The sequence below is a fragment of the Belonocnema kinseyi genome, chromosome 9 (genome assembly GCF_010883055.1).
Source record: "Belonocnema kinseyi isolate 2016_QV_RU_SX_M_011 chromosome 9, B_treatae_v1, whole genome shotgun sequence".
Taxonomy (NCBI): domain Eukaryota; kingdom Metazoa; phylum Arthropoda; class Insecta; order Hymenoptera; family Cynipidae; genus Belonocnema; species Belonocnema kinseyi.
Window position 1 is genome coordinate 17,877,606 of NC_046665.1, and position 15,692 is coordinate 17,893,297.

The window sequence follows — 15,692 nt, forward strand, 5'->3', positions numbered from 1 at the left end:
TTGTTTTTTACGATTAAAGAAAAACTCCGCTTCCTATCAAAAAAATAAAAATATTCGTAAAAAAATGTTTAAATCCTGGTTGGTTGAATAAATGTTGTCTCATTTATTTTCGTAGCTTGTATCGTTTTTACACAATTCAATCTTTTGATTTTCAATTATGTTTTTCATCAATACAGCAAAAACTACTTATCCTATAAAAAAGTAATTCATGAAAAATTTGTAGATCTCTTAGTTGCACAATTTTTGTCGATCTATTTCTTTTCATATTTTGCTTTGTTTAACTTTTTTAATTTTCATCTAAAACTTGATCAAAAAGAACGACGCCAGACAGACACCGACGTAACAACTTGTTTTTCTGGTTCAAGGGTCCTTAAAACATCGACATTTTATGAAATTCGCGAAAATCATTTTTCGGATAAAACTAATACCTTCTCATTATGGTATAATTCATATCACGCTTTTTTTGGCTCCAAATGTCCATTTTCGTTTGTTTTCTTGGATTTTGAAAATACTATAACTTTCGTAATTTGGATTTTATATTTTTAAAAAATGGGGATACATTGTTCATATTTTAGTGTACTACAAATGGATGTCGATACAATTTTGAAATTTTGAGAAAAGTGGTCTCAAAAAATTTGAAAAAGCTCAACTTTTTTAATTATTATCAGAAATGGCTGTTTAACGAACTCGATGTTTCTTTTTGGTCCCTCTGACTGTGTGCGAAAGCGTAATCCAATCCGACTATTATTTCGAAAGTTATCCGGTATACAGACAACCACAACAACAACGATGACGACGCCGGACAGGCAGACACCGACGTAAAAACTGGATTTTCTGACTCAATTGGCCTCGAAACGTGGACATCGGATGAAATTCGCGAAAGTCATTTTTCGCATAAAACTAATACCTTCTCAGTATGGTTGAGAATGTAAAAATAGGATTTATGACGTTTTTATATTTTCAAATATCGACAATCAAACTTGTCATTTTTAACATTGTATGGGTGGATATAGTAATGCTGGATTTTATGGGCCTTGCTAATCATTCTCACCGACTCCATCATTCTTGGGGTAAGAAAAGAGGATTTCTGACGTATTTATTTTTTTAAATATCGACAAGGGATGGTCCATAAATTACGTAAGACGTTTTTCTTTTGTTTATATCATTGTGTCCTTCTCAACTTCATAGAAATTTTATGCTCGTCTTTATTCAAACAACAGAAAAACGTCTTACGTAATTTGTGGACGATCCCCATTCAAATTTTTATTAGGCAGGTCTGAATAATGGGTGATGTGTAAGGGCAGGTAACTCTTTAAAAACATTTTTGTTCGACAATTCTTGCCAACAAAATATTATTTTTCGCCCTTCTAACTGATTTAAGCAAAACAAAAAAAATGTAAAAAATAATATTTTTTAATTCAGTTCATATATGAACGTTCGTAACTGAAGTACATCAAAAATTAAACTAATTTCTTTAGAAAGCTGATGTATTGTTTTGTGAATGTCTTTTTCTAGAAAATAAATCTTCATTGAAAATACAACCAATTTTTTCGAAGTTCAAGTGCGTGGTTAAAAATTATTTGTAATACTTGCGGAATCATCACTTTGCTTGTAAATGTACCTGGTTTGTTGCAAAATTCGCTTTTGCCGGATGATAATTAAGTCTTGAAGTGCAAATTAACCTATTCTATTTTGTGTGGAAAATTGATTGCTTTAGTTTAAAATTGAACTGTTGGGATGAACATTAATTTTTTTGTTTTTAAATAATATTTTTGATTTAAAATTAAACTAATTTGGTAGAAAATTGAAATGTTTGTTCACAGGTGAAGGATATAACATGGGAAAATTTTGGATTGACGAAAAATCGAACTCATGCTCCAGAATTTTATCGAAACTGTTTTTTTTCAATGAATGAATTGTTTTTTTTCAAACCATGGTAAAAATAAGCGTATTTTCTAATTGATATATAATAGTTGGTTATTGTTTGGAGTAGTAAATAAAAAATGTAATTATTTAAGAAATTAATTATTTTTTATTTATAAAATGTCTGAAAATGGAGCCAGAGATGTCCAAGTTTCTCAAATTGCAATTCTATCTTACTTTTCGTTGAATAATTACATAATGGTGATATATTGCTCCTAATGTTTAGCAAATTTATTTGTTTAAACAGTTTTTATTTGTTCACACAGTTTTTTATGTAACTTAAAAAAATAAAATAAAATTGAATGCAACCAATTATTTTTCTGACTGCATAGTGCATAGAAAGAATATATTAACCATTTTTTAATTGTGTAAACAATTATTTTTCCAAAAATATCTTTTAAATCGTATTTTCAGAATTAAACGTAAAATTGAATGATTTCAAGGAGTAGTAAATTTTGCTAAAATCTTTGTTATTGCTTAAACAATTTTTATTCGTTCAAGCAGTTAGTTTTCTATTTGAAAATGTTGATCAATAATATAAAATATAACACACGGAATTATTGTCGTAAATATATATCAATATATATATATATATATTTTCTTTGTCTTCCAGTATGTATGTATCCATTGTAATTACAGCGCCGATAGAATAACAATATTTTTTGGCCAAAGAGAATGTTTTCTTTCTGATTTCTGGAAAGTGTGTTCTATAATTGAACCGCTGGCGACCAAAAGGGGACACGGCCGGATTCAGCCTGAGAAGTATTGTCCTGAGTGTCAATTTTAAAAATCTTTCTAATTTCAATTTTAAAGACTGATACTTGTAGAGAATTTCAAGGCGCATCTTTTTCCTCTTGCAAAAATTTATAGGTTTTGTAGTTTTTGAGATAATTGGTAAAAAGTGGATTTTTTGAAAACGAAAAATTCCAATCTTTTTTTACTTTAACTCGCGCTAATTTAGCCAATTTTCATCATGTCCCAATTTCCCCAAAAGTCTTCTGAAACTATCTAAGAAAGAAAAACGAGAATATTGTAATAAACAAAAAAGTTATTAATTTTTTTGAGGCAATGCGAAAATCATGAATTTTAACAATATATTTTAACAATATTTTATTAGAAACTACTTTTAGCCATTTTCGTCACTCTCTTCAGTTTCTTCGGCATCTGGATTCTGAGTTTGTACTTTTAAAAAATATGATTCGAAAAATTCTTTTCCTTTAGCGCTTAAATACTGGAAGAGATTTTTTACATCCTTTATTTTGGCCTTTGAAACATTTTTCAAAATCCTGCAGAAGATCTTCACGCTTCGCGACCATTGTGAATGAAGGTGAACGAGCATTGCGAATCATTTCTACATATTCAGCTTCAGTTTCAATTCGTCCTAATTTTTTCAGCTTTTGCGAATATGTGCCAAAATTCCTATCGCACTGGCAATAGGAATGGCCTCGAACTGGAAACACATATTTAATCTCGCTTTGTAAATAAATGGACAATAAATCCAAAAAATGAAACACTGTAGTTTTTATTTTGTCCCGGACATGAGTCTGAAAATAATGTTATGTTGTTGAACTTGTCTTTAGCAAATTCTTTTAATACCGCGTATTTGATAAAACTGCAAACAGAGTTAGCACCCTTCTTTACAATTCCCTCAAGAATAGGGAACATGCAACTCTGGTTCGTAGTATGTACATGTACGTTAAATGGAAAAAGCCATGCTAAACGTAGGTAAAACTGCGCGGACACGGGTATTTTTGTTAGTGGCAAATTCTGTGCAAAATCAAATTCGCAGAATAGACTATTATTTTCAGAGAGTATTTGCTTTTTTAACTTCAAATAAATTTCAGCATTGTTTTTGTGATTAATGACTTCGTTTACCTCTCCATTTGTCTCGTTTTTGTAGCAAGTCTTGCACACGGAAGCTCTAGGTAATTTAAAACTGAAGCCAACATTTCGGTTAAAATACCTCAAATAAACGGTTTGAATTATTGTCAATTTAGCCCCCGTTTTTTCTTTATAATATTTTCCGAATAATTTGTAAAGTTCTACAAGATTTAATGAAGGATTATCAAAATATTTTAGGTTGGTAGAATTTCGTTTGTAATGTGAACTGTGATGTGGAATTGATTGGCAATGCTCTTCAATCATTTTTTTAAAATTTTTTGTTAATTTAAGACAACTTTAGCGTATTCCACCTGCCAAATTTTTTAAAGGCTGCTTATTTAAAATTTTTTTTAGAACATTTTCAACTCTTCTTTTGCCCAAACATAGAAAAGCACAAAAAATTTCTTACAAATCGGAACATTTTCTTCGTCAGTAGGAAATAAATATATACAATGAATTAAACGTCCTAGTTTTTCACCTGCATTCGTTTAGATAGGATCCTTGCATTTTAACAATCCTCTGAGAAACACATTTTGTTCATTATAGTTCCCGAGATTCCAAAAATTTGTATGTACTTTTTCTTGTTGCACATTTGAAAACTTTTGGTAACATTTTTCTCCACAGCAGAATTCATTAGGTTTGAAAGATCGCTGTGGGATTAAAATATCTTTAGCAATACTGTCTTTTTTAGTTTTAGACTTTGTAATGTATTCTTTTCCCTAAAGAAATAACAAATAATGCTATTAACTTCGTCATTAAAAATTTAAAGTAATTACTTTAGACTATATACATATTATATATAGTTCAGTAAAAGAATTACTTAAAAAATCAAAAATAAAAAAAGTCGTAAAATATTCAATTTATGATTAAAATTTATTTAAAAATTGTATTGACGGTTTCCAATCGTACCTGATTTCTGGAAAATTTTGTCTTATTTTTAATCCACGAATCTTCATTTCTAGTTCTTTTTCAACTTTGTTTCCTTTTAATATCTTTTTCTTTTTAATTAATATTCTCAAAAATCTCAATAATCTCAAAAAAAAATGCTTTTCCAACTATTATAAGAAACAATGACTTCGCTGATTTTATGCTTTATTTGTAGAATTTCATAGAAGATGACAAAAAAAGTTACTGTTGTGCATTTGTTTTGGTAAGATTGACTTGACCTTCACGTCGTTCGCTGCAGCGCGTACGTAGCCGGCCAGGCCCGTTTTTGGGCAGCGTCAAGATTACCGCTTGGATTTTAAAACATTCATAATTTTTGAACTATTAATTCAATTGATCTAAAACTTTCCAGAAAACTTCCTTGAACTTTAATGAACAACTTTCTCACTGAAAGCTTTCTGTAGCTTAAAATTCGTTCGCTAAACGAGGCGCTTGAAGGTTAAAATTCATGATTTTTGCATTGCCTCAAAAAAAAAATGAATAACTTTTGTGTTTATTACAATATTCTCGTTTTTCTTTCTTAGATAGTTTCAGAAAACTTAAGCACGTACTTCGTATTGGGAAAATTGGAAAATGATGAAAATTGGCTAAATTAGCGCGAGTTGAAGTGAAAAAAGATTGGAATTTTTCGTTTTCAAAAAATCCACTTTTTACCAATTATCTCAAAAACTACAAAACCTATAAATTTTTGCAAGAGTAAAAAAAGATGCGCCTTGAAATTCTCTACAAGTATCAGTCTTTAAAATTGAAATTAGAAAGATTTTTAAAATTGACACTCAGGACAATACTTCTTAGGCTGAATCCGGCCGTGTCCCCTTTTGGTCGCCAGCGGTTCAATTTTTTAATACTTGTAGTAAGTACTGTTTTTCATGCTAATTTTTCGTTATCAAGCAGTTAAAGTCCGATATTAATTTAACACCTTTTTCAGCAGTATCATTGAAAAATGTTAAATATTGAACAACTGTTAAGTCTAGCAGCTAATCTTAGTTCTTCATCCATTCTGATGCCTTTTCTTGGAGGAAAGATTTCGAGATTCCAAATCGCGAAACAATGTTACGTGCATTCGCCGTGATGAAGTGCTGAATTTCTTTGTCCAATAATTCTTTCATGCTCTTTGATTTCAGACGTTTGATATTTTCGTCACTTTCGATTTTTAAGTCAATTTCAAAATTGGCTTGTGTTATGCTTTTTATTATTCAAATCATTATAAATAAATAGTATTAATTGTAAAAAGGTAACTAAATTAATGTTTTTATTATAATTATCATAAATTACCTAAAATATTGCACTTCGGTCTCATAAATGTCTGGCTTAATTTTTAGAAATGTTTTGAATAAACACTAATTAATTGTTTGAATAAATATATGTTTTAAAAAATATACTACTCCAAACTAGTGCCAAATATCACATTTCAGTCAGAAAATACGATTATTTTTTTACATTTTTTGGGAATGAATAATTGTTGAAATATGTTAAATTTATTTAAACAATAAAACATTGTTGTCCATTAGTAATTATTCGTAGAAAAAAGATGACGAAACTTGCTAAAAATTAACAATATTACGTAAAAATATAGTTTTTTTATTTTTGGGTCATATTTGGTGCGCTGGAGATTCTATAACATCTGCAAAAGGTTAACAATATTTATGCATCTAATTTTTTAGGAAACATACGTTTCTTTTCCATTTTCCACTGCTGCGTTTTCGAAATTCTAAAGGTGAGTTCAAATCTTCACAAAACGCGCATTAGACATGTGTCACTCTGGGAATAATTCATATCTCAGGATTGTTGCAAGTGATGAGTTTAACGGAGTTTTTCACAAAGATTGATTTAAATATGATTAATTAAACATAATAAATAAAAATACGTTTAATTTTAGTGAAGTCCAAAATGGGTTTATGCCAGCAAAGGTCATGTACGGATCAAATATTTAGCTTAAGGTAAATTACAGAAAAAAGTTTGAGAGTAGGAAAAAAGTTTTCTGTGCATTTGTTGACCTGGAAAAAGCTTTTGACAATGTGGACAGAAGTAAACTTTGGGAAGCCCTGAAAGAGTATGGAATCAATCGATGGCTCCTATAAGCTATAAAAAAAATATATACGGGTAGCAAAGCGAGTGTAAGGGTAAATGGGAGTCTTCATGGTTATTTATATTATTTATGGACAAGTGTTTAAGAATGACTCTTTTCGACGAAGAGGGTTTGGATCTCGAAATAGTAAGGGTACGTGGGTAACGCAAATAAAACAAAAACTATGGTGTTCGAAGGAAAGAGTGAGAAAACACTATGCAATATTGTATTAAATGATTAAAGAATTGAACAAGTCAAGAAGTTCGTATACCTTGGAAGCTTATTTACTAGGGACGGGAAGATAGATGAGGAGTTATATAGACGCATAAACGAAGGTAAGAAGGTTATTAGTAGAGCAGGGCCCCTTATCAGAAGTAAAAATATATCAAATAAAGCTAAAATGGCAATACATAACTCTATATTTGTATCGACTGCACTATACGGTAGCGAGACATGGACGTATCAAGAAAATGATACAAGTAAAGTTAATGCAATTGACATGAGATTCTTGCGCATGATATGCGGGAAAACTAGTGTTGCCGTCGAGCGAGGCCTCAACTTTTTCAAAGGGAGACAAGACGTGCCTTACGTGCTGACTTGAATTAATCGTCTTGTGTCTTCCTTGAAAATGCCGTGGCCTCGAAATGCGAGGCCTTGCCTTAGGCTTGTCTTGGCACCTTGAGTTTGCACTGCCAGATGTGGGAACATCAGCCATGAATGAAAATACCGTAGTTTGAGGCTCCATTCTTCCTGACCCTTCTCAGCGTTGAATGAAAATCCCGCAATCTGAGATGCCAGCCTCCCCGGCCCTTCTCAGCAGGGGTTTCTTCTCTATAAGCTGGACGAATATACGCATCCAATTTTTTTTAAGTTTTTGAAGTAACGATATTGTAAATATAGTATTCGGAATCTGCAAGTTTTCACGATTCCCGGGATACGTAATGTGTCTAAAAAAAGTTGAAAAATTAAATATGCTTAATGTATGAAGCAGACCTACTCCATCTCAAATCAAACAGCTTCTAGTTTCTTGCTTAAAGTCACAGAATTCTTGGCATCCAAATAAGTTTTTTTTATGGAATTAGGCGCCACATATTTTTCCGATTGATTAACCAAAAAAATTCTGAAGAAGTAATACGCATTTTAATTGTGTGCCTTGTATTTCAAAAAATACAACATCTTTAAGCATGTATAACTTTTGATCTAATGGAGACATTTCTCGTGTGTTTTTTCATTATAATATAATTTAAGGTCTTCCGTAATTTACAGGAAATATGTGCAAAATTTTTAAATTAATACAATGGGGGCGGTTTTTTGTGATAAAAATAAAAGTCGATATGCTAAAAAATCTTCCCTCACAGAGTAAACATAGTGAGAAAGTTCGTATACCTTCGTATGCATGAAAAAATGCATGGACATAAAAGAAGCTAGAGAAGTATGCCAGGATAGTAAAATATGACGACAAATAGTTAATAAAAAGAGTGTCAGTAAAGTGAATGACGCCTGCAACAAAAGACCTTGGATACTAATGGACCCAAGTGGGGAACTTAACATGACTTTGTGTGGATCTTCACCTGGGGTGATTGCTAGAGATATTGATCAAATTTGTCATAAAGAAAACCGCAGGATTTCATCGGGAGCGGGTGCTAATCTGAAAAATCGCACCCGCTCCTAGCGAAATCGCGGTAAAATTTCAGCCACAACCACGTCTCACGACCGTGAGATACGTGGTTACAGTTTGTAACGCAATCAATTCGACGATTCGGCAAAAGTTTCGTGCACCCTGAGAACATGGAGTGATCCAATGACTACCGCCTTCTACATTTTTCCCGCAAGTGTTTTAGCATATTGTTGACACGCAGGGATGCTCTTCAGGCTATTAACGAGTGAAAGCTTGACACCTCCAAGTGCAAGCATGTTCGTTGCAGATACTTTGTTCCTCGCCGACAGTTCGGAAGACCAAATCTGTCGGATGAGACGTTTTTATCTGCTTCGGAGAGTATTCTTTATAGATGTCACATCCTGAATGCGGCTCTGTGGCACGCCCAGGTATGTATAAGTCTCTCCAGCGCAAAGGTGTCGTATAGCGCTTCTATCAACGAGCTCAGAATCTTCAGGGATGCCATCAAGTTTTCCTCGCTTCAAATAAACCTCGGCGCACTTGTCTAACCCAAATTCCATTTCAATTTCCTTAGCATATCGCTCGACAATCCCTAGAGCAAGTACTCGTCGGAATGGCGAAGTGCTAGAGATAGTGGCAATAATCTAAGGCAAAAAAGGAGTGGGCTCATGGTGTCGCCCTGAAAGACACCTCTCTGAAAGGTGACCTTGATAGTTGTCACACGATTTTTTCCAGATGAGATAGTGAATCTGGTTTTCCGAAGCGGCATCAATCTCTCTATGCACCTAACTATTTGCGGATGAACCTTTAAGATTTCCAAAAGACAGATGATAAGTCTATGGGAGGTCGAATCGAAAGCTTTCTAATAATCAATCCAGGCCATCGATAGGACACGCTGGTAGAATGCTGCATCTTTGCAGACACATCTATCGATGAGCAGGTTCACCCGACATCCCCCTACGCCTTTCTTTGAGCTTCGTTGTTCATACATTTCTTGCCACACAGGTTCAATTACCCGAACAATCCTATCATTTAGGATAGCTGTGAATATCTTATACAGTGTGTTCAGACAAGTGATTGGCCTGTAATTCTTCGGGTCAGCTAAGTTGCCTATTTTCGGCAGGAGTATTGTTCGCCCTTCCATCAACCACTCCGAAATTGGCTCTTCCGACTTTAAATATGAGGTGAAAATACGGGCCAAGTGCTGACGGGTTGAAGGAAACTTCTTCCACCAGAAGGTTTTGATACAATCTGGTCCCGGTGCGGAATAGTTCTTCATCCCTCTTAATACTTTTTTTACCTCCTCGGTAGTGATGGGTGGGCATTTTTGATCACTACCGAGGAGGTGAAAAAAGTATTAAGAGGGATCAAGAACTATTCCGCACCGGGACCAGATTGTATCGAAACCTTCTGGTGGAAGAAGCTTCCTTCCATATGTGTGTGTGTGTGTGGATCGATCCATGTCAACCGGATTAGCGCTGCCGCCAAAATTTGAAGTGACGAAATAATATGCTTAAGGGCTTATTTTAAAGCTTGGACACAAAATGAAATCTCTCTTTCCTACAAAATAATGTATGCACCTTTACAAAAATGAAAATGGCGGCATCAATATGGCAGCCAAAAACTCATAAATTTCAAGAAATGAACAAAATTAGTGCAGTCACCAAACTTTGAAGCGATGGAAAAGTATGTGTGAGGGCTCATTTTGAGGCTGGATCTCTTTCCGATTTCAGGTGAGTGACATTTCAAATCCTTGCCAATCTATTTTCAAACATATATGGTGTTCGTAAAAGCATTTACATCGAGTTCTGGGCAAAGTCCGCCATATTGGAATAGCAACTCTGCAATTTAAAATTTATTTCACTAGATTATTGTTCACTACTTCCGGTAGCTACCTTTGAAATGTTTTAAGTACGACTGTCTGTGTTAAAGGACTTTTAGTTTGAATATTCTTGTGATTTATAAATTTTTGTATAGATTTGGCTGTCATATTGATGCCGCCATCTTGATTTTTGTAAAGGTGCATACGTTATTTTGTAGAAAAGAGACCCAGTCTCAAAATGAACCGTCACACATACTTTTCCATCGCTTCAAAGTTTGATGACTGCACTAATTAATTTCATTTCCTGAAATTTCTGAGCTTTTGACTACCATATTGTTGTCGCCATCTGGATTTTTGTAAAGGTGCATACGTTATTTTGTAGGAAAGAGACCCAGCCTCAAAATGAGCCCTCATACATACTTTTAAATTTATCTGCTATATCATCAGAGATTGTACATTACCGACAGTAAATCAACTCTCCAAACAATGAAGGCAGAAAATCTACACATATCGATCAAGTTAAGAATCTTCAATAACAGAAAATGCTTAACGTCTTAATAAGACTAGATGGAAAATAATATTTTCAAATTTAAATTATTAAAAAAATATCATACTCCATCTTCACTTCATTGGGAAACGAACCACAAAACTTCTTATTTCCGGTGAGGTGCTTTTCAAATTAAGCTATTGGACGGATCAGAATAAGAACTCCTAATTCAAGAAAAAAACGCCAATTTTTAGCTAGGTGTTAATAGTACAAGTAATTATTTTTAAATTTATCTGCTTTGTCATCAGAGATTGTACCTTACCGACAGTAAATCAATCCTCCAAACCATGAAGGCAGAAAATGTACACATATCGATCAAGTCAAGCTTTTGGCTGCCATATTGATGCCGCCATCTTGATTTTTGTAAAGGCGCATACGTTATTTTGTAGGAAAGAGCTTAAGAGCATGCTATTCGGTGACTACGTGACCAAACTAGTCCCCGGTTGTGAACTTTTTTTTTTGTCGTTCACGGTGTCCAAACGGATTGAGATATCGTGTTTAAGCTTTGACAGATAAAATAAAAAGCACTAAAGAACGTTTGTATACATCAATATATTGGTAATTTTAAAGAAAGTTTATTTATAAATTGATGGAATAGGATATTACCTTTCGAGTTATAGCACTTTGCAGATCATTTTTGGTTTGATGTGTTTTATATTTTTTATTCGCTCATATTGAGCACTGACACCAATTTTATACTAAATCGTCTTAACCTTGATCAAAATTAATATAAGCAATAAAATGTGCACATTCGTTGTAAATCAACAAATAAGTATCTGCACACACGTAACCTATCATTATTTTTTGGGCATTTTTAGCGATTTCTAGCGGAGAAAAAAAGAAACTTTGAACGTCGATAAAGTCGAGATCAAGTTACTAAGTTCGTTCATGAAATTTTTGTGTAAAATGATTTTTATTTTTTTGGTCCTAAAAATAAAAGATAAATTTCAAATTGGAAACATATCAGTACCAGCAATGTGCTAAAATTTACTCGTCGGAGTTCTCCAACCAACTTCGATAATTCTTGACGTTGAATCGATCAGCTGATAACTATTGTTGACAGTGAACCAACCAGCGGGACTCAGCGCCGGACCCGCCTTGTCTGTCGCCCCCGGGCGAAATTTTATTTTTATTCTCAGAATTGTTTCACACCAGTACAAAAAATCGACAAGAATATATAACCATTAGAAAATTTAAATTATTTTCTGAATATGCACATTTCTCAAGATGGGACTTGGACGGATTTTCGTGAATCACATTCTAAGATGTTCCTCGATTTTTGTAATCGAGGCATCTACTTTATCAACGTTAAAGGTTTATTTTCTATTCCTGTAGTATTTTACTAGAAAACTTTCTTCGTAATTATGAACATTTTGATATATACAAACGTCCCTTAGTGTGGACTCGACTTTATCGGCCTTCAAAGTTTCTTTTTTTCTCCACCATAAATCGCTAAAAATGCTCCAAAAATAATGATAGATTACGTGTTTGCAGGTGCTAAACTTTTTTATTTGCAACGAAAGTGCAAATTTTATTGCTTAGATTAATTTTTTTAAGGTTTAGACGATTTAGTCCAAAATTTGTGTCAGTGCTCAATATACGCGAATCAAAAAATCGGAAATGCATCAAACTAAACATCTGCAAAGTGCTATAACTCGAATGGTAATATCCTATTTCATCAATTTATAAATAAACTCTCTTTAAAATTATAAACATATTGATGTATACAAACGTTCTTTAGTGCCTTTTATTTAACCTGTCCAATTTTAAACACGATATCTCAATCCATGTGGACACAGTGAACACCAAAAAAAATGCTCATAACCGGGGACTAGTTTGGTCACGTAGTCACCGAAGCGCATGCCCTTAAAATGAGCCCTCATACATATTTTTTTATCGCAGAAGTAAAAGTATAGGAAATAAGCCAAAATCAGTGCAGCGTTATCAGATTAACGTCTGCTAGTTCTCCCCAATACGACCTTAAATTACAGGTGTTGATTGAATAACAAATATATTGTAATAAAAAGAGAAGAATTAAAGACACTTATAATTATAAATTTCCTAACATTTTTCATTATGTTAGAAATATTTATAATTTATAAATGAGATATGGGACACCCACTATGAAAAATTCAAATAAATAATGAGATGTAGGTTTGCGTAAAATTTTCTTTTTGATAAGTATTGCTATTTTGTAAATTTATTATTATAGATACTTTGTATTTTTAAGGTTTCAGTAAACATTTACTCTAACTTTATGAACCTAAAAATCAAAATGTGATCTTGGGACATGAAAACACCAATCTTATTTTTATCCGGAATTGAGTCATTTGCGCACTAGAATATCCCTATGTTTGAAATAGAGCAAATTAAGAATATGCTCAGCATTGATTAATTAATTTTCAATTTCAACAAATCGTTCAAAATGTACCAATTGGAAATAAGGTAAATGCATTAGTAATAATGCAGATATAGAAAAACTCAATTTCGATCACTTAACGTGATGTTTGATTGGAGTAAATTTGTATTCACGATTAAAATCCAAATTGTGCAAATTCGTTAGATATCGGCAGGTACGTAACCAAGTCCTAAGACCTGAAAAAAATACTAAGTCGATAAAAGGATATGGACATATGGCGATGTTTTTTATTTTTTTGTTTTTTTAATGTCAGCTAACTTTGTGCGCTGATTACAATTTTTGCATTAAAAGGTCAGAAAAAGCACGTATAATTCTTAAGAGGTAAGTGCAATTTTTCATATTTTCACTAATTATACAATTTCTGAAATAATGTTTGTGCTTCTAATTCAAAATTTGTAATCAGCTCAGAAATTTAGCTGAATTAAAAAAAAACATTTCGACAGGTCTAATATTTCAAGAGATGTTTCCAATTGTTAGATTTCTTTTGAATTCAATTTCAGCGTCAGCGTCTAGTAGGTGGAAGCAGATTGCCTAACTCCACGGTCGTGCACTGGGACTGCCCTTGGTCGTAAATAAACTGCTATTATCAACAGTATTTTCTTAACTGAAAATAACCTTGACAAAAAACTACTGCAATAATTGTATAAAAAATACCCCCCGCCCCCTCTCAATTAATGTACAGAAAGTATTTTCATCTTAAAATCATTTTTAAATTGTAATTTTTAATTCACTGTAATCCCGATTGTTTAGGCTCAAAATTACAGAAGTTATTCCATTTGTTTCAGAGACAAAAACACACTACTCATTTGCAGCCATTTTTAACGTACTTATTATATGAATCGTTTTATTTATATCATTTTTAATTGAAGCTGCAATCAGGTTGAGATTTTCGCAATTCAAATCATTTCACATTCAAATGTAGTAGCGGTGTAAACAAAAATATGTTGAATTTTACCTCTAAAAACCCGGTATTTTTCAAAATAATTCGCAATTAATAAAAACATAATTAAAACTATACAAATTAACCAAAATGGCAACCGTTTTTCTAAAAATAAAAAAAGTAAAAAAAGCAAGATTGTGTTTTCGTTTAGAAGTGTTCTAAAAAAAATCTTTATACAAAAATCGTAAGATAGTTTGTGCACTCTTTTTCTGGAAAATGAAGAAAATATTAGGTCAGTAAAAGAGGAATGAATATTATTTGCATTTAAAAAAAAGAAGGTGGCTCAGACGTACGATTTCGTGTTATTTAGCATTTACCAGAGATCCATAGAAAAATATTCATTATCATGGAGAAAAAATGTCGCACTCCCTTAAAACTAATATTGTATAAACAATTTATAAATTTTTATTCACAAAGAATCTTAAACTTAGCGAATCTAATTAGAAAATTTTGTCAATCTCGAATGTTCAATATTGTACACATTCAAGATCTCTAGCATTTTTTCTAATTCTTGAGTATCCACCTTTGTTAAGAATCGAATTTTCGTCGATTTTGTTAAAAACTGAAAAAATCTCATTATTTGTTTTCGTTACAGGATTGCAAGGCCATGTTGTGGGACTTAAACGATGGAAAACACTTGCACACATTGGACCATAATGACATCATAACTGCCTTGTGCTTTAGTCCCAACCGTTATTGGCTGTGCGCTGCTTTTGGACCCTACATCAAGATTTGGGATCTTGAAAGCAAAGAAATGGTTGAAGAGCTAAAACCAGAAATCGTGTCTGCAACGAGTAAGGCTGAGCCTCCTCAGTGCTTGTCTCTGGCCTGGTCTACTGATGGCCAAACTCTATTTGCCGGTTATTCTGACAACACTATCCGAGTATGGCAAGTTTCTGTCTCCACGCGATAGATCCTTTTTGTATAAAATTGCGAAAAATAAACGTTCTTGATTAAAGTAAAATTTTTCACATTAGGACTTAGTTATTTATAATTTTTTAGAGTAAATTACTTGTTTATAAGTTTTTTATTTATTATTAGTAAGTAGATCAGAGTTGTTAAAAGATCTGGAGAAGTTACGGAATTTAACAAAAGTGTTTAATGAATCTGAAGAAGTCGTGGAATTTAAACGTATGACTGGAAATCCTGGATGTCATTAAATTTTGAAAAAATGACGGGAACTTTTTTAATCGTCTCTATTTAAAAGTCTTACTCATTTAGTATTTTATAGCGAATTCTATATTTGAAGACTGGGAAAGAAAACTGAAGGAAAAGGCAAATATCAGGCGAAGTTTAAGAATTAGTAAATGTAAAGAAATGGAAGATGCAATGGGAAAAGCAGAAAGAATTGGAAGATGTTGAAGAAGAAATTAGTGAAATGATTAAATTTTGATAAATTTGTTTGTAGCAAATCTTATTAGTTTCTTGCGATCTAAGATTTTTATTTTAACTGTTTAGATTAATATTATTTTCAAATGTAATCCCAATATTTGCATAGATAGTTCGACTATAATTGTTCTTAACCCTCA

General features: G+C 32.6%; 1 protein-coding gene across 1 annotated transcript in view; it reads left to right on the forward strand.

Annotated features, from left to right (window-relative positions):
* Positions 1-15,122, forward strand: part of LOC117179459 (guanine nucleotide-binding protein subunit beta-like protein) — a 65,020-nt gene extending 49,898 nt beyond the window's left edge. Inside the window, exon 5 of the mRNA XM_033371291.1 lies at positions 14,759-15,122. Coding sequence (XP_033227182.1) covers positions 14,759-15,076 — 318 coding nt within the window. The 3' untranslated portion in view covers positions 15,077-15,122. The remainder of the gene's footprint in view (positions 1-14,758) is intronic.
* Positions 15,123-15,692: the final 570 nt, after the last annotated feature.